The sequence below is a fragment of the Giraffa tippelskirchi genome, chromosome 11 (assembly GCF_054371585.1).
Source record: "Giraffa tippelskirchi isolate mGirTip1 chromosome 11, T2T-mGirTip1v1.2.pri, whole genome shotgun sequence".
NCBI lineage: Eukaryota > Metazoa > Chordata > Mammalia > Artiodactyla > Giraffidae > Giraffa > Giraffa tippelskirchi.
Window position 1 is genome coordinate 18909196 of NC_137285.1, and position 20310 is coordinate 18929505.

At 43.7% G+C, this 20310-nt stretch overlaps 1 protein-coding gene across 8 annotated transcripts in view; it reads left to right on the plus strand.

The window, feature by feature from the left end:
• The window catches only part of CFAP251 (cilia and flagella associated protein 251), a 72544-nt gene that overhangs the window by 27644 nt on the left and 24590 nt on the right, over nucleotides 1-20310 (plus strand). For all 8 annotated transcript variants that reach the window (XR_014068519.1, XM_081540111.1, XM_081540112.1 and 5 more), the window contains 9 exons: nucleotides 104-154; nucleotides 2676-2890; nucleotides 5471-5665; nucleotides 6789-7039; nucleotides 7580-7731; nucleotides 8851-9024; nucleotides 10468-10652; nucleotides 18451-18565; nucleotides 19374-19537. Coding sequence is in view for 7 of the 8 variants with exons in the window: in XM_081540111.1 (XP_081396237.1) it covers nucleotides 104-154; nucleotides 2676-2890; nucleotides 5471-5665; nucleotides 6789-7039; nucleotides 7580-7731; nucleotides 8851-9024; nucleotides 10468-10652; nucleotides 18451-18565; nucleotides 19374-19537 (1502 nt within the window). In the remaining variant the exon portion in view is untranslated. The remainder of the gene's footprint in view (nucleotides 1-103; nucleotides 155-2675; nucleotides 2891-5470; nucleotides 5666-6788; nucleotides 7040-7579; nucleotides 7732-8850; nucleotides 9025-10467; nucleotides 10653-18450; nucleotides 18566-19373; nucleotides 19538-20310) is intronic.

The window sequence follows — 20310 nt, forward strand, 5'->3', positions numbered from 1 at the left end:
CCTGTTTCGATGCATTTGTTTTGATTTTGCTGTTATGTTGCTTTTCTTTTGGAAATATCTTTTTTTTTTATTAGTAGTGATTATTTTTTTCTGTGCTTATCAGTATCCAGAGGAAGGCATACTTGTTCACAGTGCCCCAACTTTAACAGAAAAAGTGAGTATGCCTGTTGTGCTTTTATATGTCTGACTTTGTAGGAGATAAGTATGTGTGTGTCAGCCTAGTCACTTTGGGGTACTCTGTGTGTGTCTTGATATTGGGAAATAATTTGAAATTTTTACTTAGGTCCTTCACCATACTGAATGGTCAGTTTAAAATAATGGAAGCATTGTTCAAAATAATATAGAATACAAATAAATGACAAAGAGGTACATGTACATGTGTGGCTTAGTCCCTTAGCTGTTCACCTGAAACGGCCACAATATTGTTAACTGACTCTACCCCAATACAAAATTAAAAGTTTGAAAAAATTATAAATTTATCCTACAATATTGAAAATAAATGGCAAAGGAAATTTACTACCACAAGAAAATACCCAAGCAAGTGGTAGCTTTTATAATGTATGTGTGCCTGTGACAAAGGATGAAAGTTAATTTGGGATCATGTAAGTAAAGTCAATTGGACATGAGTGGATCCCTTTAAGCTGCTTAGTTTTCGGAACAATTAAAAAATGATATGGAGAGACTTACCTGGTGGTCCACTGGTTAAGAATCCACCTTCCAATGCAGTGGACGTGGGTTCGTTCCCTGGTCATGGAATTAAGATCCCACATGCCTTGGGGTAGCCAAGCCCACGCACCACAACTGAAGTGAGCCCACGTGCCATAACTAGAGAAGCCCGTGAGCCGCAATGAAAGCTCCTGCGTGCTACAACTAAGACTGGAAGCAGCCAAAAATAAATTTTAAAAACTGATAATGGGTGTTTAGCTGTTTAAGGTCCAGTAGGAAGGTGGTGAGCCCGGTGTTGGCAGAAACATTTTATCCTGCCGGCTCTCCTTGAGCGATCGCACCAGGGGTGGACCGTGAGTCCCGTCTCTGGCATCCGTTTCTGTTTCTGACACTCACGTAACCTGCTCTCAGTGTGCACCTTACGATGATTTTTCTGTTTCCTTCTTTTTTGATTCAGTCTATAAAACTTCACTTTTCAAGCAAGCATGCAGAAAGAAAAAATAGAGAGAGACAGTGGACACAAGGCAAGAAGATGATTCTGTCTGCTCTGCCTTTTATAACTCGAAGTATCAAAAACTAAATACAGTCGATTCTCATTAATTGCCACAGTTATGTTCTGTAAGGTCTCTGCAGACCTGAATTAGTGGATGCTGAATCATTACTCCTAGGAGAGTTGTAAGAACAGGTTCCTATCAGTGTAGGGTCGCCACACTTTCATCAGCTGGCAGATCCATGACCTTGTTTTATGTATGTTTGTGTTTAAAGACACCATATTTAATATATAACGTTAGTTCCTTAACGTTGGACTCAAGGTCGACAGCACCAGGTAGAACTCATGCCTGAATGAGGCTTATCTAACACAGGTGAGTTCTCTGGAAGGCATGTCACAGCCTTCTCATGCTCAAGAGCACCATATGGTATTTTAATACCATGTTCAGGAGCCAATTTAAATACCAAAATCACCAATAAAAAGTACCCCCCCCCCAAAAAAAAAGAGCAAACATCATGGCAGTAAAGACCAGGCTAAGGACACTTGCTTCCTGAGAGCTGAAACCAGATAGAGAATTGCCTTGCTTGACCTCAGCTGGGAATGTCAAGTTTTTTGCCACTCAGCACACGCACACATCTGCAAATGACTGTGAAAGTGCCACGAGGATTGCTTTGGAGGTTACACATTTCAGCACATAGGTAAATTCACAAAAATGGAATCCACAAAGAATGAGGATTGGCTGCAGTTTGAAATGATAAAAATGCCTCGTGTTGAACAGGGCTGCTTTAGACAGAATGTGCTGCTTGTGCTTGACCAGTGGTACTTCTACTGACCTCAAAGAGGTCCACCCTAGGATTTTCTCTGCCTACGTAGAGAGCTAGACAGCAGACTTGCTGTATCATATGACAGATCACTGATTTCCTTCGTGTATTCATTCAGTAAATATTCACCAAGGGTTCACTCACTGCTCTGCATTCTTTCTATACTTCATCTCTAGGACACTGTCAGAGAAAGATGGCCTGCTGCCTTATCCTACGTAGCATACATTTAGTAAGGAATCTTAGGGGCATTTCTGTGTAAAGCACTTAATTTCCACTGATGGGAAGATGATTTATGATCAGAAGAAGACTGGGAGAATTGTTTCATGATTTTTTACAGCTGGAGCATGCTTTTATTCATGACAGACATTAGTTTCCTTATCAGTCTCTGAAAACTCTGAAAGAGAAGTTGTGCAGGTATAAACAATGATTAACCACTCTTTCTTTTGCTTTAGCAAACCATTTAATTAAGCCCATACATAACCCTTCAGTTGCTCTTAGCAAACCCTCAGAGGTTCAGAACTGCCTGGATCATGGTAATCCTCAGGGAAGTGTTTTTAAGTAATTTTTTTTACTTTATTTTTTTCCTACTATATTTAGGTGAAACATTATAAAACATTATGCTGATAAATGTTTTGTTTTGTATTTACCATCAATGGTAACTTGTATATATAGCGCGTAACCTGTCTTTTGAAATACAGACATTCAACAAGCTCGTGGGAAAATTTAGCCAGTCTGTCTTTCATTTGAATTTAACCCAAATACTATCTGCGACGATGGAAGGAAAGCTGGTTGTCTGGGACATTTACCACCCACCGCCATCTGCCTCCTCCTCCATGGGCTTTCCCCATATCAAACCTTGCAAACTGGTTCATTTGCAGAAGGAGGGTATCACTGTGCTCACTACAGTTGACAGGTAATTAGTGAATGAAAAAGTAGCTGTAGATGATTATAAACTTATCTAAAAACCCTTTTGGAGGTAGATACATATTTTGTATATGCAAAGATTTGTTTCTTGGGAGAACCAATTTAACTGGGAACATTGGCTGCCTCTGAGGAAAAGAACTGAGAACCAAGATCAAGGACAGAGGTGGATTTATTTCTTTTTATAGTCTCATTTGTACTAATTGGGTTGCTTTTATTAAAAAAAATTGCGTGGGCATGCATTACTTTTAAACCCAACCCTTTTGGGTTGGTGAAACAAAAAGTAACTGTTTTTTTTTCCTTCTGCCCTGATTAGACTTATTTTGCACCCTAAATTTTACATTCTTTCAATTGAAGAAAATGGCATAAAGAGCTATTTTTTTTTTCTGATGACAAAATAACTTTTACCAATCATGAAAAGATGAAATACAACAAAACTTTATAGAGTTCCTTAACTCTTTGATTTTGAGGGGCTGTGGGGATCCACAACTAATCTCAGCCTTATGCCTTAGTCTCATACATAATGGGGTTCACATGCCAGATACATTCCTTCCTTGCTGAGTGACCTGGGACAAGGGACTTAAATGTGCCAAGCCTCCATTCTTCCATCTGTAAAGTGGGCACCATAACACTGTCCCTCTCTGAGTAATTTTGTGAGGATGGCTTGCTGGATCTTAGTTTCCTGACCAGGGACTGAACCCGTGTCTCCTGCAGTGGAAGCACTGAGTCCTAACCACTGGGCTACGAGGGAACGTCCCAAAGATTGTAAAACTCTTAGCACGCTGTCTGGCACAGGGGAGCTCTAGGTACAACAGCCCTTGTCAGGGTGCTCGGGAAGTTCCCCAAAGTGCTGGAGACAGTTGCCTCATGACGAGGACCCTGCCCACATGGTGGGAGTCACTCTGCTCTCTGCTCTCCAAAGGCCCATTGCTCTCTTTCCCCTTTCTTTAATATAGGGAAACAGTGAGGTCTTGGCGTGGCTTGCAAAGAGAAGTGCAAATCGTCATCTTCACCCAGTTGGTGAGAAAAGATAGCAGTAGAATCACACTTGATGAAGCAGTCAACTTTAATCGTTGAAGGTTAGGACCCAGGGAAGACCATGCCTGAGTTCCCTTCTCTCCATGTTAAGTAAAACACAGCCAGAGGACTTCCCCTGCAGTCCAGTGGTTAAGACTCTGCACTTCCAAGGGAGAGGGCGAGGGTTCGGTCCCTGGTTGGGGAAGTAAGATCCCACATGCTGAGTGGTGTGGCCAAAACAAAAACAAAACAAAAAAACCCCAGCCAGGACCAGGGAGCCCTTGCAGGAAAAAGTCTTAAGAAACATTCGCCTTGTTTTGCTGTTTCTGTCCAGCAGAGGGCAGTGAACGCCATTCTAGCCAATTACTCTGCCCACTTGCCTTGCTTATTAATCAGAAACCTCATTTAATCACTTTTCATGTATATATATATATATATATATATATATATATATATAAATGAGAAAATTCATCCCCCACCTACCCCCGTGATTAGAATTATGTCAGAGGCTTAAAAAAAAGCTCATTGGAATGGCTCTGAGGAAATAAAAACCATTCTGTCATGCAGCACTGCCTTTGGGTGTGATGACTGGACAGGGTTTTGCAATCCCTCTCACAGCAGTTGTCTCCCTGTGTCCCATTGGCAGCCTGTGTGACTTCAGAGGGACAGTAGCCGGACTCTGTTGTCATCTGTAGTCTGTGGTGGAGAATGGAAATCACTGCCCACTGCCGTTTCACAGGACTGACCTTGGAGGGCAGGGCAAAGGAAAGCAGAGAGCATGGACTTTGTGTTCCATACACTTGGACCCCTGCATAGTCTAGCCATGTGGCCCTGATAGGGTTGCCAGATTTAAGTATGTCCCGGGACTTCCCTGGTGGTCCAGTGGCTAAGACTCCGATCTCCCAATGCTGGGGGATCTGGGTTTGATCCCTGGTCAGGAAACTAGATCCCGCATTGCACAATGAAGGATTTGAATGCGGAACTCAAGATCCCTCGTGCTGCAACTAAGACCTGATGCAGAAAATAAATATATATACATGTCCCAAATACTGCATGAGGCAATTGCATTTGGGAGCATACACTATTTGGGACATACTTATCCTAGAAATCTACTCATGGTTCATCTGAAATTCAAATTTAACTGAGTATCCTGCATTTTTACTTGCTAAATCTGGCAATCCCAGGCCTTAAACCTTAGTTTCCCAAACATGAACTGGGAATGACAGTAAAATCAGCCACATGGGGCCATATTCAGTGAAAGTTTTTATAACGCCCGGAGTCCAGAGGCTGGCATATGTGTTCAATAGATGATGCTCAGTATCATTATTTAACCTACAATGCAGGAGACCTGGCTTCGATCCCTGGGTCAGGAAGATCCCCTGGAGAAGGAAATGGCAACCCACTCCAGTATTCTTGCCTGGGAAATCCCATGGACAGAGGAGCCTGGTGGGCTACAGTCCATGGGGTCACAAAGAGTTGGACACATCTTAGCAACTAAACCACCACCACCACCACCACCATTATTTAACAAACTGACTTTATCCTCTGTTTTCAGCTATATTGTTACAGGTGACATTCGGGGCAACATCAAGTTCTATGATCACACCCTCTCCATTGTGAGCTGGTACAGCCACTTCAAACTCAGCTCCATAAGAACCCTGTCCTTTTCAAAGACCCCAGCAGCCCCTCCGACTGAAAACACAAACTATCCTCCAGACTGCACTCTAAAAAGTGACCATTTTGTTGTAAGGTGAGTTGTAAACTGTTGTTGTTGTTCAGTCGCTGAGTCATGTCTGACTCTTTGCGACCCCATGGACCACAGGCAGCATGCCAGGCTTCCTTGTCCTTCACTGTCTTTCGGAGTTTGCTCAGACTCATGTCCAATGAGTTGGTGATGCCATCCAACCATCTCATCCTATGTCATCCCCTTCTCCTCCTGCCCTCAATCTTTCCCAGCATCAGGGTATTTTCCAGTGAGTCGGCTCTTCACATCAAGTGGCCGAAGTATTGGAGCTTCAGCTTCAGTACCAGTTTTTCCAATGAATATTCAGAGTTGATTTCCTTTAGGATTGACTGGTTTGATCTCCTTGGGACTCTCAAGAGTCTTCTCCAGCACACAGTTTGAAAGCATCAATTCTTCAGTGCTCAGTTGAAGTTGTTCATGAACCTCATCATTGGAACACTCAAAAAGCTGTGTCTCCTTTAAGCTTGTGTACCATGGTACCTTCCTGTTCCTGGGATGTGAAATACAGGGAACCTGGCCTTTCTAGTTAGGCCTTTCCCTGGGTCAGAGATGGATCTCCTTGGCTGATTATGATCACTATTTAATCTTTTTTTTTTAAGTGAAACATCATTCTCCTATTAAGAATGTTTAGTGAGAGGAAGCTGGAAATAGCTCCAATCTCAGTTACCTCTGGAGTCCTTCACTGTAGGTTGGTCTCCTTTCTCTGAACTGAGTTTGTCCTAGCTGTATGGTTAAAGGGATTTGATAGTGAATAGCCATAACATTTCAAGACAGAATTATCTGTGAGCCTGCTTAATTACCCTTGCCGTATTTGCAGGCACATCTGTATGTGTGCATCCAGCTCCATATTTGCATACACAAATGAATATTTGCTGTGCAGATTAGCTAATTGTACAACTGACTGTCCATCTGCATACTTAATGACTCAATTTACATGTAGAAATGTGGGCTTTTTCACTTGCAAATGGAGGCTGTTGGGTTTTGGTGGTGTATTTTTGGAGATGCTGGGTTAATAATGTCACTAAATTACAGACGACAGAGGCGTTTCGTGTGCAATTAGAAGCAGAATTGCTGGCGTGCCCCGTTCCCTGCAAGCGCTGATACCAGTTGGTCTCTCCTTGGCAAACAGGAATTTTATCATTGGAACATCAGATGCGTCAGTGTACCACTTGACAGTAGATGGGACCAAACTTGAGAAGTTATTTGTCGAGCCCAGGGATGCCATTTGTGCCATCTCCTGCCACCCATACCAGCCCCTCATCGCTATCGGAAGTTTCTGTGGGATGATCAAAGTGTGGGATTATGAACAGAAAAAATACCTCTTCAGCAGGGTCTTTGAGAAGGGGCTTGGAGTTCAGAGTCTGACCTACAACCCTGAAGGTATTTTCATTTTATCCACCTGTCTTAGGTTCTAAACCAAAAGCAGACCCAAATGGCTCTGCCTTCGGCTGTAACAGCTCCAGGAAGGTGACCTTGACCCACTCCCCTCACCAGGCCAGATGGGATGCCTGGTCCCCCTGGATGCTGCAGAACTCTGTACAGCCTGGCCTCATCCCATGGTGTCACGTTTTCCAGTTTACTTCTCCCTCTCAGAACCTTGTCTCTCCTGTTCGTTGCTGTCTCCTTGGCACCTAGGACAAGGCTCGGCACAGAGTTGGTATTTCTTGAGTCAATGTAGTCCTTTTCTCTCTTTTCTTAAATTGTATTTATTTATTTAGCTGTGCGGTTCTTAGTTTCAGCATGCAGAATCTTTAGTTGCGGCATGTGAACTCTTAGCTGCAGCACATGGTATCTAGTTCCCTAACCAGAGATTGAACCCAGGCCCCCTGCACTGGGAACTCAGAGTCTTAGCCCCTGGGCCATCAGGAAAGTACCAGTAAAAGTCCTTTTCGATCCTTGTTCTCTGACTTGTGATTTCAGGAGCTCTGCTTGGAGCTGGCTTCACAGAGGGGACAGTTTACATTCTTGATGCAATGTCCTTAGAAAGTGAAATCTCAGAGCCTTTCAGATATTCCAGAAGCTGCGTGACTCATATCAGCTTCTCCCATGACTCCCAGTACATGGCGACTGCTGTGAGTATCCTCACTGAGTGCGGTCCAGTGGCTCCGCAGCCTGCTTTAAAGCCGCAAGAGGGAGAAGCTGGGACGTGCGGGCGGGGGAGGGGTGCAGCGCGGGGCAGGGGCAGGGGGATGGGGAGCAGGGGCTCCAGGGTACAGGTTTCTTTGGGAGGGGGCGATGAAAACGCTCTTCAAACTGTGATGATGGACTCACAACTCTGTGAATATACTAAAGTCCATTGAATTGTACATTTCTGGCAGGTGAATTGGGTGGGGTGTGAATTATATCTCATAAAGCTGTTATAAAAAGAGAAAGGGATGGGGGAAGTGGGACAGTGGGTGGGTGGGTGAGGGACTTCTGCCTGAAAACAAGACCGGGGCCTCAGAACTCCTCGACTCAGACTCTGCCTCTCCATTGGTTTGTTAGTTTTTTGGAACCCTCTCTCTGCATCCTGGCTTTCATCTTTCCCTTTGATTTCTGAGGAGATGACATTCTCATTTATCTCAAGGCAAAGGATTCTGTTCCTTCACTCTGTGAATAGGGCTCTTAATCTCAGTAAAGATTTTTCCGGGCCCCGGGACCTCCCGCTTCCCCACACTTCTCCTGGGAGGGGGTGGGGATGCGGGGAAGTAGCCGCTGACACCCTTGATGCTGACTGGCTTCCCATCAGCACACCGCGACTCTGGTGTCCCGTGTCCCTTCAGGCTGTTTCCGCCTGCTATCTGTTTAGCTCTCAGCCATCATATATGTATTTTTTAATCATACCTTTTAAAATTTTTGTGTAGCTGGATAAAGAGAAGGGAGGACAAAGGCAGAGAGGGTCAGGATTTCAGTGTCTAACAGAGAATGACATGGGGACCAGCAAGGAGAGTAAGACCATAATGTCAGACAAATACCATCTCTGCCTACCCCACCACCCCCCTCCCCGCCCCGCTGCCTGCCACTAACCTACTTTGAACTCTCATTTTTCTCATCTGCAAAAATGGGTATTATTTTACCACTTGCTCCAATAGACAGAGGTTTTCTTTTTGGATAAAATACTCTAAACGCAAAGTTAGCGTGAAAAACAGTGATAACTCTTAACTTACAAAATCGAAAATGGAGTAACTTCTGCTCTTTCCCTCTTAACTCAGGATGTCAGTTTCACTATGGCTGTTTACGTGGTGAGAGTCAAACATGGACGAAGGGTCTGGGAATATTTGGCAAGGCTGCGCTCTCACCGCAAGAGCATTCGAAGTGTCCTGTTTGGGGTTCATCTGGACAGCAACGAGCCCCGACTGCTGAGCCTTGGCAGAGACAGACTCCTGGTGAGCTCCTTTGCTTTCCTTTGCCTGGTCTTCAGGACCGTGTCTGATTCTTGTTATTTCCCTGGAGTCTGGCACAGAACCAGTATGTGTGTTTGTTGGAGAAGACAAATATATGGGGACTTCCCTGCTGGTCCGGTGGCTAAGACTCCACGTTCCCAATGCCCAGGTTTGATCCGTGGTCAGGGAACTGGATCCCACATGCTGCAACTCAGAGTTCAAGTTGGCAAGTGAAGATCCTGTATGCTGCAACTAAGACCTGGCACAGCCAAATGAATAAATTAAATAAATAAATGTCTTTTAAAAAAGAAAACGAATGTATGACGAAGTAGCAAAAACCATTCTGAGTTGGCACTTGGCTTTCATGCAGCTCTGACACCGCACAGGGACTCGTGTCCTGAGTGAGGAGAGCCCTGGGAAATGGCATGTTGGTGGAGCAGAGGTGGTCCTCCCCACAACATGGACAGATCAGCCACCTTTGCCTCTCAGTGGACATTTGGAAGCCAGCACTCACAATTCCTGTGTCTCAGGCTGAGGGCCAGGCTGTTACCTCCATGTGACAACCCAGAGAGGATCAAGAAGGAAAGGTAGTGACAGTGGCAGATGTGATATTACATGATTGAGCCTAAAGGATTAAAAATCAATTGATTTATCTGTGCATCTATCTTAACTTCCTTCCTTTCCTCCCCTTACTTCCTTTATTCTATCCATTCTTTTTTTAAAAATCCATTTTAAAATTTATTTATTTATTTGACTGCTCCAAGTCTTAGTTGCAGCACGTGAGATCTTCAGTCTTCATTGTGACATGTGGGATCTAGTCCCACAACCAGAGATGAAACCCGGGCCCCCTGCATTAGGACTTCAGAGTCTTAGCCAGAGGACCACCAGCGAAGCCCCTGTTCTGTCCATTCTTCCATCCACCCAGCATCTATCCATCCTTCCTTCCTTCCATCCATCCCGATCTGGCCACCAAAACCTACCTATGGGTGAAATTCAGCAGGCTACTAATGTAAGACTTTCAAGAGCTGAGATTTAGCTATGAACTAGTTCCTACTCACAAAAAGTTCCCAAGATAATGCTAAGTGAAGCAGGACAACAAAGTCATAAGAGTTCAGGTTCTGGAGTTAGTTGAACCTAGATTTGAATTATCACTCTACCACTCCTTGGCTGTGTGACCTTGGGAAAACTACAGAATCTCTCTGAACATCTGTTTTCTCATCTGCAAAATGGGTATAGCGGGACTGCACCGCTGGGGAGTTGTATTAAATGACATCATCTTGCTCATAATGGATACTCCATATTGGTAGCTTATTATAGCTTATTAGGTGTAGAAGTTCAGACAATTCTCCTCTTAAAAGGCCTGATACTGTCTCCCCCCAGAAAAGGACTGTTGACTGACTTCATTCACCTCAGTCCTCATGTATGTTCCTCTGGGCTTCTCTGTAGATTGAGTATAACCTACTCAAGAGCTACAAAGACCACCTGGAAATCCTGGACATTCACCGAACCGACCAGGGCAACTATCCCACCTGTATGATCTGGTACCCGCCACTCACCAAGGAGCTCTTCCTGCTCATTTGCAACAGTGGCTACAAAGTGAAACTTTTTAATTCTACCACAAAAATGTGCAGGTAAGCTGGGGAGCTTCCCGCAAATGGTGCATAAATCAATTTCTCAGTCCCCAGCTTGTTTCAAGTCCCACCTTAAGAACCTGCAAACAGCTTGCCTACCATTACAACCCTTCTTACTTTGCCAAGTAGGAAGCTGAGGCACAGATAAGGTTAGTTGTCCTCACCCAAGTTCACATGGTTAGAAAGTGCCAGAGGCAGGGACTTGACTGGCAGCCCAGTGGTTAAGAGTCTGTCTTCCAATGCAGGGAGTGCGGGTTCAATCCCTGGTCGGGGGACTAAGATCCTACATGCCGTGGGGCAGCTAAGCCCGAGCACCACAACTACTGAACCCAAACGCTCTAGAGCCTGTGTGCTGCGACTAGAGAAGCCCACATACCACAGTGAGCAGTCTGTGTACAGCAGTGAAGAGCCAGTGTAGCCAAAAATAATTGTGATAAGTAAATAATAAACTGCATTGGTAACATCTAAAAATAATTTAAAAAGAAAGTGCCAGAGGCAGGATTCAAACCCAGAAACCTTGTTTCTGAGCCCAGCACTGCACAGGGATAAGGTACTCAGAACATGGTGATGGAGATTCAACAAAGGAATCAGACCCCGAAGCCCCAGAAAAGCTGCTCATGTGCAGTGGAATCTCCTATTCTTCTCTCGTGGAAAAAAGCGGTTTCACCTGAATACTACCAGCTGTTTGATTTTTCTTATTCTTTGTTCTTAAAGAAGTTATAAGTTCAGCTTGATAGCATTCTTTCTTCTCTCAAGCCCACCATATGGACTGTAGCCCACCCTGTGGACTGTAGCCCTTCAGACTCCTCTGTCCAAGTGATTTTCCAGGCAAGAATACTGGAATGGGTTGCCATTTCCTTCTCCAGGGGATATTCTCGACCCAGGGATCTCCCGCATTGGCAGGTGGGTTCTTTACCACTAGTGCTACTGGGAAGCCCCCTCTGTTCTCTCAGTAAGTGTTTACTGAGCCCTTACCTGAGACTTCCCTGGTAGCTCAGACGGTAAAGTGTCTGCCTACAATCCGGGAGACCCGGATTCAATCCCTGGGTTAGGAATATCTCCTGGAGAAGGAAATGGCAACCCACTCCAGTATTCTTGCCTGAAAAATCCCATGGATGGAGGAGCCTGGTAGGCTACAGTCCATGGGGTCACAAAGAGTCAGACATGATTGAGCAACTTCACTTTCACTTTCTACCTGAGCCAGGTGCTGTTCTAGGTGCTGAAGATGGGAATGAAGACAAAACAATGTTGCTGTCACCATGAGATTTGCATTTTATTGGGGGAAGTTTAGTTCAAGTTAGAGGTTGGGCTGGAGATCCATATTTGGGGTCAGCACACTTGGTGGTTTAAAGCATCAGATAAGAGAAGATTCAGGAGGGGAAGGGTGGATAGAGAAGAGGTTAAAGGACCAAGCCCGGGGTATCCAAAACTTAGTAAGAGCAGTGGTACCTGCATCCCGAAATACGCCTACACCTGTGGTTGCCCTCTTGCGCTGCTAGGCTTGTGAGTCCAGGGTTTGCTCCTCCTGATCAGTGCATGCATGACCCCTTCGTCGGGGCCCTGCATTCATCATCCCATTTCATCTGCAACAGTCCTGCAAAAGATCGTGCCACTGTGGATCAGACAGGTAACAAAACTTGCCCAAGGTCACGGAGCTGGTCAGGGCAGGACTTGCCCCTTGAACCCACCTGTGACTCTGTCCTCTCCTTGACATCGCTGGGCCCTGATGCAGCCCTAGTGGGGTGTGGCGGGGAAGAGCAGAGTCATAGAGGTGAGGATGCTGTGGTGACCCCACCTGGGAGGAGGAAGTCAGAAAACACGAACAGTAGCTGGCCCCATGCTTGAGGAAGACCTTCCTTTGGAAATGTATCTCAGATAGGATAGGTCCTCCAAAGGCCAAGATCACCCAGGGTCTTTTTTTTTTTTTTAATTGCCCTTTTTAGAAGGGCCCATGGGAAAATGACAGAGACATGCCATGTCATGTGGCAGGGACAGGAGAGAAGTGCAGCACTGTTTTTTTAAAGCTATTAAAACACTGGGAAGGAGACATTTGAAAGAAATATGTAAAAAGGAGTTTTAGGAAGATTTCAGAATCTTTGTACATCATCTTTAATGGACACAAGCTTTTTGGACAAAAGCTATCTCATAGGGACTTCCCTGGCGGTCCAGTGGCTAAGACTCTGTGCTCCCAGTGCAGTGGCCTGAGTTCGATCCCTGGTCAGGGAACTAGATCCCACGTGCTGCAACGAAGAGCTTGCATGCTGTAACTGAAGATTCCTCCATGCCACAACTAAGACCCAGCACAGCCAAATAAATAAACATTAAAAAAAAAAAAAGAATATCCCATAGATGTGCCCAATTCTGAAAAGCCCTGAGTTGGCTGAGCAGGTGGCTGGGGGACAGAGCTGCCCAGACTTGGAGTTCCTCCTCACAGTTAGTAATGGGAACTCAGAGCTGAGAGGTTAGGAGGTTCTGCCATTGAAGATCAATGGGAAATTGGTGTAGAGCATCTTTCTTGTTTTAAAAAATGTTTCCACCTATTGCCTTTATTGTTGCTGTTATTTTTTATTCCAGTTTAATTGAGATATAATTGACATACAGCACTATATAAGTTTAAGGTGTACAGCATAATGATTTGACTTACATATATCACAAAGTGCTATTACAGGAAGTTTAGTGAACATCCGTCCTCTCTGATAGCTACAAAATTAAAGAAATAGAAAAACATTTTTTCCTTGTTATGAGAAGTCTTAGGATTTATTCTCTTAACAACACTCATCTGTAACATGCAGTAGTATTAACTATATTTATCGTGTTATACATTATACCCTAGTGCTTATTTTTCTTACAACTGGAAGTTCGTGTCTTTTGCCTGCCTTCATCCAACTCCCCCTCCCCCCAACCCCTGCCTTCTGATAACCACAGAATTAGAGGAAGCCCAGAGGAACACACATGAGGACTGAGGTGAATGAAGTCAGTCAACAGTCCTTCTGGTCCCTTTTTCTATGAGTTTTTTGTTTGTTTTCGAAGTATAATTGACCTATGACACTATATGATTTCTTGTTACACAGCATAGTGATTCTATGCATTTATTCCTATTTCTATATATTTCATGATCACAACAACATGTCATTATACAAGGATATTACATAGTTGTTGACTATATTCTTTGCACTGTACGTTTCATAACCGGGACTCATTTATTTTGTAACTGGAAGTTTGGACCGCTTTATTTCCCTCTCCTATTTCTTCCCTCTGCCACAACCCTCCTCCCCTCTGGCAACCACCTGTTTCTTCTCTGTATCTATAACTCTGTTCCTATTTTGTTATATTTGTTCACTTGTTTTGGTTTTTTTTAGCTTCCATGTATAACTGAAATCATACAGTATTTACCTTTCTCTGTCTGACTTATTTCACTAAGTGTAATGCCCTTCAGGTCCACCCATGTTACCACAAATGACAAGATTTATATTCCATCGGATATATGCACTGCATCTTCTTTATCCACTCATCTAATGATGGACATGTAGGTTTCCTCCTCATCTTAGCTATTGTAAATAATGCTGCAGTGAGTATAGGGGTGTGTATATCTTTTCAAATTAATGTTTTCATTTAGAGCCATGAAGTCAGGCATTTCATTTCTGCCATTGAGGAGCAATTGCAAATTAGTAAAAAGCATCTTTCTTAAAAAATAGCTTATTAAGGTGAAATTCACATAACGGAAAACCAACCATTATCAAGTGAACAATTCAGTGATATTTAGTCCTTTCACCACCTACCTCCATCTAATTCTAAAACATTCTCATCATTCCAAAGTAAAACCCCTGGCATAAAGCATCTTTTAAGTTGTAGGAATAATAAAGCCCCATAACCACAACTTAATTGGGAAGGAATTGCCTTTTGATGATAAATCCAAAAGAATTTTAAAATGCATTTAAAAATATTTGAAAGAACATGAAGAGGCAGTTCAGAGAAAAAGGCCAATAAACCTATGAGCAGATGCTTACCAGTACATCGAAGATGCAAATGAAAACAAGACATCATTTTTCACAAATCAGATTAGCAAAGATAAAAATGATTGATAGCGTCAAATGTTGGCAAGATCGTAAGATGCTGTAACGGGCTGCTAGTGGCCGGGTTGGGGGGTGTAATGTAAATGGGACAACCTTTTGGGAGAGCAATTTGTTACCCCTGTTAAATTACAGCCTGTCTTCTGACTTCTAGGAATGTAGCCCACAGAAGTACTCGCACAGGATGCCAAGACATAAGTAAAAGGATGTCTTGTTTGAAAATATTTTTAAAAATGGAAACACTCCAAATGTCCATTAATAGGGGATTAGTTAAATGATGGCTTGTCAGTACACTGAAACATGATGCTGCTTTTAGAAAAAGGACAAAAAAAAAGAAAAAAGAGAAGATAGCTCTCTGCATAGTAACATGGAAATATCTCTAAGACATAAATGAGATTAAGTAAATTGCCAAAGAAGCATGAATATATTTTCTATAAAATTATATTTATATAACATATATATTTTCATCTGAAATTGTAATTAGGTGGGCCAGAATATATATAAAGTTGTAAACAGCAAATAATTACCCACGATTATCTTAGGATAAAGGGTGTAGCTATGTAGAGTTATGGGTAGATTTTTCTACTTTCTGTCTAAATATTTGAAAATTTTCACAATGAATATGTAAAATGTTTTCAATCAGAAGAAAAAGACATTAATTTTATGAAATTGTTAGAAATTCAGCAGTAGTATGTAGTAGTTACCTAGCTCCTACTATGTGCTGAGTATCCTACTATCTCCTGAACTGTACTGAGTGCTTTATATATATTAACTTATTTAATGCTGACTATAGTCTTATGGGGTAAATACTGTCATGATCCCTTTTTTTACCAATGAGGAACCTGAGGCCAAGAGGGGTTGAACAGCTTAACTTTTTTCCTTTTGCTTATTTATAATTTAAGCTGGAATTCATATACTGTGACATCTACCACATTTTCAATGGCTTTTTACTATGTTCACAAAGTTGTGTAACCATCATCACTATTCCATTCAAGAACATTTTCATTAACCACTAAGGAGGTATCCCAAACCCATTAGCAGTCATTCCCCATTCCCTTCCTTTCCCTCCGACAGCCTCCCACCCCTGCAACTACCCCACCCCTGGCAACTACTAGTCTACTTTCTGTCTCTATGGATTTTTCTGTTCTGGATATTTCATGTAAATAGAATCATATGATATATGACTTTTGGTGTCTGGCTTCTTAGCATCATGTTTTCAAAGTTCAGCCACATTGTAGCCTGTATCAGTGCTTCACCCCTTTTAACGGCTAAGTAATATTCCATTGTATAGACAGACCACATTTTGTCTATCCATCCATAAGTTGTCAATTGGGTTGTCTCTACTCTTCGGCTCTTACAAACATTTGTATACAGGTTTCTGTGTAGACATCTGTTTCGTTTCTCTTGGATACAGACGTAGCAGTGGAATTGCTGAATCATACGGTCACTATATTGAACCATTTGAGGAACTGCCCGACTGTTTTCCACAGCAGCTGCACCACTTCACATTCCTGCCAGCAGTATGTGAAGGTTCTAGTTTGTCTACAACTTGCCCCTAATTTTTCAGGGTCAGAGCTGGGATTCTCACCAGAGTCTGTGCTCTTAACCATCCTCTTCCCTGCATCTACCTGTTGAATAATACTGGATTTTATTTTGTTTTGGCCACATCATATGGCATGTAGGATCTTAGTTCCCTGACCAGGGACTGAACTCGTGCCTCCTGCATTAGGAGCATGGAGTCCTTACTACTGGACCACCAGGGAAGTCCTACTCAATGATATTTGAGGAAGGTCTTTAAACATTTCTACTCAAATGATTAGATAAAGATGACTTAAAATTAGCTGATGCATTGTCTATCATCTGGTTATTTTAGTATTTTTAACACTTCACCTAATTCTCTGTGTACATAAGCCTGATCATGGATCATCCAGCCTGACCCCTCCTACATCCTGCAGCCCAGAGGTCACCGTCAAGTCTGCCTTCAGAGTTTGCCCATGCTCACCATCTCGGTTTTACCTTCCTTCACCCTCCTCCCCCATCTCCTTTCCCCTTTACCGTTCCTGCAGGTTTCAAGCAATAGTCCACATCCCATATGTTTGATCTCGTTCCCACTGCCTGTTTTTCTGTTACTGCCCTATTTTTTTCTGCCTTTGCAAACTCAGATGTCTTCTGATAGATGTCTCATCACTCCTTCCCCAGCGCAGGCTCCATGCCGTGTGTTTGCTTGTCACCTCACTTCTCCCCTTGTCGTGCTTCCACAGCTGTTGTCCCTTCAATGGCAGTAACTACCTCTCACTCATTTCTGAGTCCCAAGCCCCTGTCACAGTGCCTGGAACAGAGAGGTGCTCAAGAAAGTCAAATAAGGAGTATCTCCTGTCCCCACCAGATACGGGCTGGGTACAGGAGATACAGGGAGAAAACACATCCAAACAACAAGGGGCTTAAAATAGATGAAAAAGCTACTGGTGTTATTCAGGGGCAGACTCAGGTTTTGTGGGATGTGAAGTGTATTTGAATTTGTGGGTCCTCTTTTTTTTTTTTTATTAAAAAAGAGATGTAGAGACTTCCCTGGTGATCCAGTGGTTAAGAATCTGCCTTCCAATTCAGGGATGCAGATTGGACCCCTGGTTGGGAAACTAAGATCCCACATGCTTGGGAGCGACTAAATACTCATTGAAACTACTGAGTCTGCCTACCACAACTAGAGAGTCCGTGCGCTGCAAAAAAGATCCTGTGAGCTGGGACCTGATGCAGCCAAATAAATTAATTGGTTAATATTAATTATAAACAAATAAATATATATAATTTTTAAATTAAAAAGATATATAATTAGGAATAAATTAAAAATGGCAAGGGCCCCTCCCAGACCTCAGAAGGTTTGTGTATGAGGGAGAGGTCCTGCAGCTCAGCTTTTGCCAGCTTCAGGGCAAACCCAGCTCCAGGCTTGAGGTCACTTCCGGCAGCCTCACCTCGGATCAGGTTCCTAATTGCCATAAGAGAGTCTGAATTCAGAAATCTGACCATGATGGGGGTGCAGTTCATTAGACTGTGAGGCACAGACAGTTTTGGGGGGACCCTTGAGTTGCTCTCAGACCTGCTGTCAGATGTCTGGACACCAGAGGGGGTCTCCTTCTAAGATCCTGGGCACCCCTGGGAGGATGGGCCTGTTTCCTCACATCCTGTCCATGCCCGTCTCGTCCTTGCAGCATTTTCTGCATCCCTTGTTCGTGTATGCATTCTCAAGGCATGATGTTCCCTTCATTCAGCTGTCAAGGGGAAAAGTCAGAGCCTCGGCCAAGAAAAGCATCCTTCACAGGTGGAATTTCCCTGGAGCATCTGGAGCTCTTGCCCCTGATTGGTGGCCACCGTTAGTGGTTGAGAGAGAGGTCTTTACCATGGGCTTAGCTAAGCGACAAGAAACTCAGAATTTAAAACGTATAGGGTGGACTTCCCTGATGGTTCGGTGGTTAAGACTTTGCCTTCCATTGCAGAGGTTGCGGGTTCAATCCCTAGTCAGGGAGTGAAAATTCCACATGTCTTGCTGCCAAAACACCAAAACATAAAGCAGAAACAATATTGTAACAAATTCAATAAAGACTTTTAAAATGATTCACATCAAAAAAAAAAAGATCTTTACAACATATGAGGCATCGTGAAAGGGAACAAGTCGTAAAACCTGCATTCAGATTTGTGGAATTTAGAAAGTGTTTCTTTTTTTTCTCTTGCAGGAAGACACTCCTCGGGCCGGTTTATGGATCTCCCATCGAGCAGATACAAATCCTCCCAGTGAAATCCACTCTGGAACTGCAGAAGCGCTACATGGTGTTTATTAACAGAGACAAGGTACCAGTGATTTGTCCTCTGCCCCACTAAGGTGACCACGTGCCTTGAGTGGGAAGCAGTCACAGGTGTTACCAGACTTAAGAACACCGGCTTTCCCCAAGCCCGAAACTCTCATCCTGCTCCACACTGCAAATTGCCATAAATGAGGACGACTCTCAGGAGACTTCCCTTGTTTTCTCTACTCCCCAAAGTACACCAAAGGATTTTTCCTTTCCTTTTCTTATGAAGACAAGTTAGTTACACTTAGTTGTACATTTAATGACTAATCTAGGGACTTCCCTGGTGATCCAGTGGCTAACACTGTGAGCTCCCAACTCAGGGGCCCTGGGTTCGATCCCTGGTCAGGGAACTAGATCCCATTTGCTGTGACTAAGAGTTCACATGCTGCAACTAAAGATCCTGCATGCTGAAACTAAGACCTGGCACAGCCAAATTAATTAATTAATTAAAATAAATAATTTTTTAAAAAAACTACAAATCTATATGGAAAATTATAAGATCATAAAATGCTGTAATTATCCTGGAAAAGCCTGGATATCTGATCATGAAGGTAGGAGGGAAGTTTCCTTTTTGTATCCCTAGTAGAACCAGGCATCTCTCTCTCAAGGGGCCACCCTGCAGGGCGCAGTATATATGAAGCCCCAGCCATATGAAATGCTTGAAATGCAGCCCTCACACACTGAGAAGGCAGTTCCAGACCCACAGGTCCTTCCCATAAACAAATCTGGAGCTGACAGGTGACTGTGCCAAGTCCGGCCTGGGGCCTGGGTATCTTAGTCTGAATATCTAGTTACTTCTTCCTTTCTAGGTTGGACTTCAGATCTTACCAGTTGATGGCAACCCTCATAAGACCTCTGCCCTCATATGCCACCCAAACGGGGTGGCCGGCATGGCCCTTTCCTATGACGGCTGCTATGCCTTCACAGCAGGAGGGCAGGATCGGTCAGTGGTGCAGTGGGAAATCAACTTAAGGTGCGTGCTGCGGCGAGAAGCTTGGCCCTGTAAGGAGGGTGTCAGGTGTACACCCCTTCTTTTCATTCAGCAACAGCAGACAAGTATTAAACCCCTATGACAGGACTTCCCTGGTGGTCCAGTGGCTGAGACTCCACACTCCCAATGCAGGGGGCCAGGGTTCTATCCCCGGTCAGGGAACTAGATCCCACATGCTACAGCTGAGTTCATGTGCTGCAACTGAAGATCCCAAATGCTGCAACTAAAAAAAATAAAAGATCCCACATGCCAGTGCAGACAAATAAATAAATATTAGAAAAAAATAAAAACAAAAACACCCTACAACATGCTGGGCACTGTGCTAGGTCTGCAGGTATAAAGACAGCCAAGACTCAGGCATGGCCTTCAGAGTGCTCCCTGAGACACTTGTTCATATTAACGGGCAGACAGAAGGTTACTCTTCTGTCTCAGGGACCCATGGAATTTGCAGGTGAGGCCGTGTGATCCTACCTCGTGAACCCACGCCCCGTTCCCCCAAAATACTTCTCACTGTGTAGGCTGAAAATCCACACCAGCTAGAGAGATCGAGCCCGAATCTCCAAAATGTGTGTTATAGAAATAGTAAGAGTATTATTTGAAATGTGTATTTTCAGTCTTCTCTTTTCACCACCCTGCCCTGAGCTGCGAATTTCTGCCTAGGGCGAGGCTGGAGAGTTCCATGATGGAGCATAGGAGAGACATAGACTTTGAGGTCAGAGAGACATGGGTTCAAATCCGAAGACTACTGTCTGCTG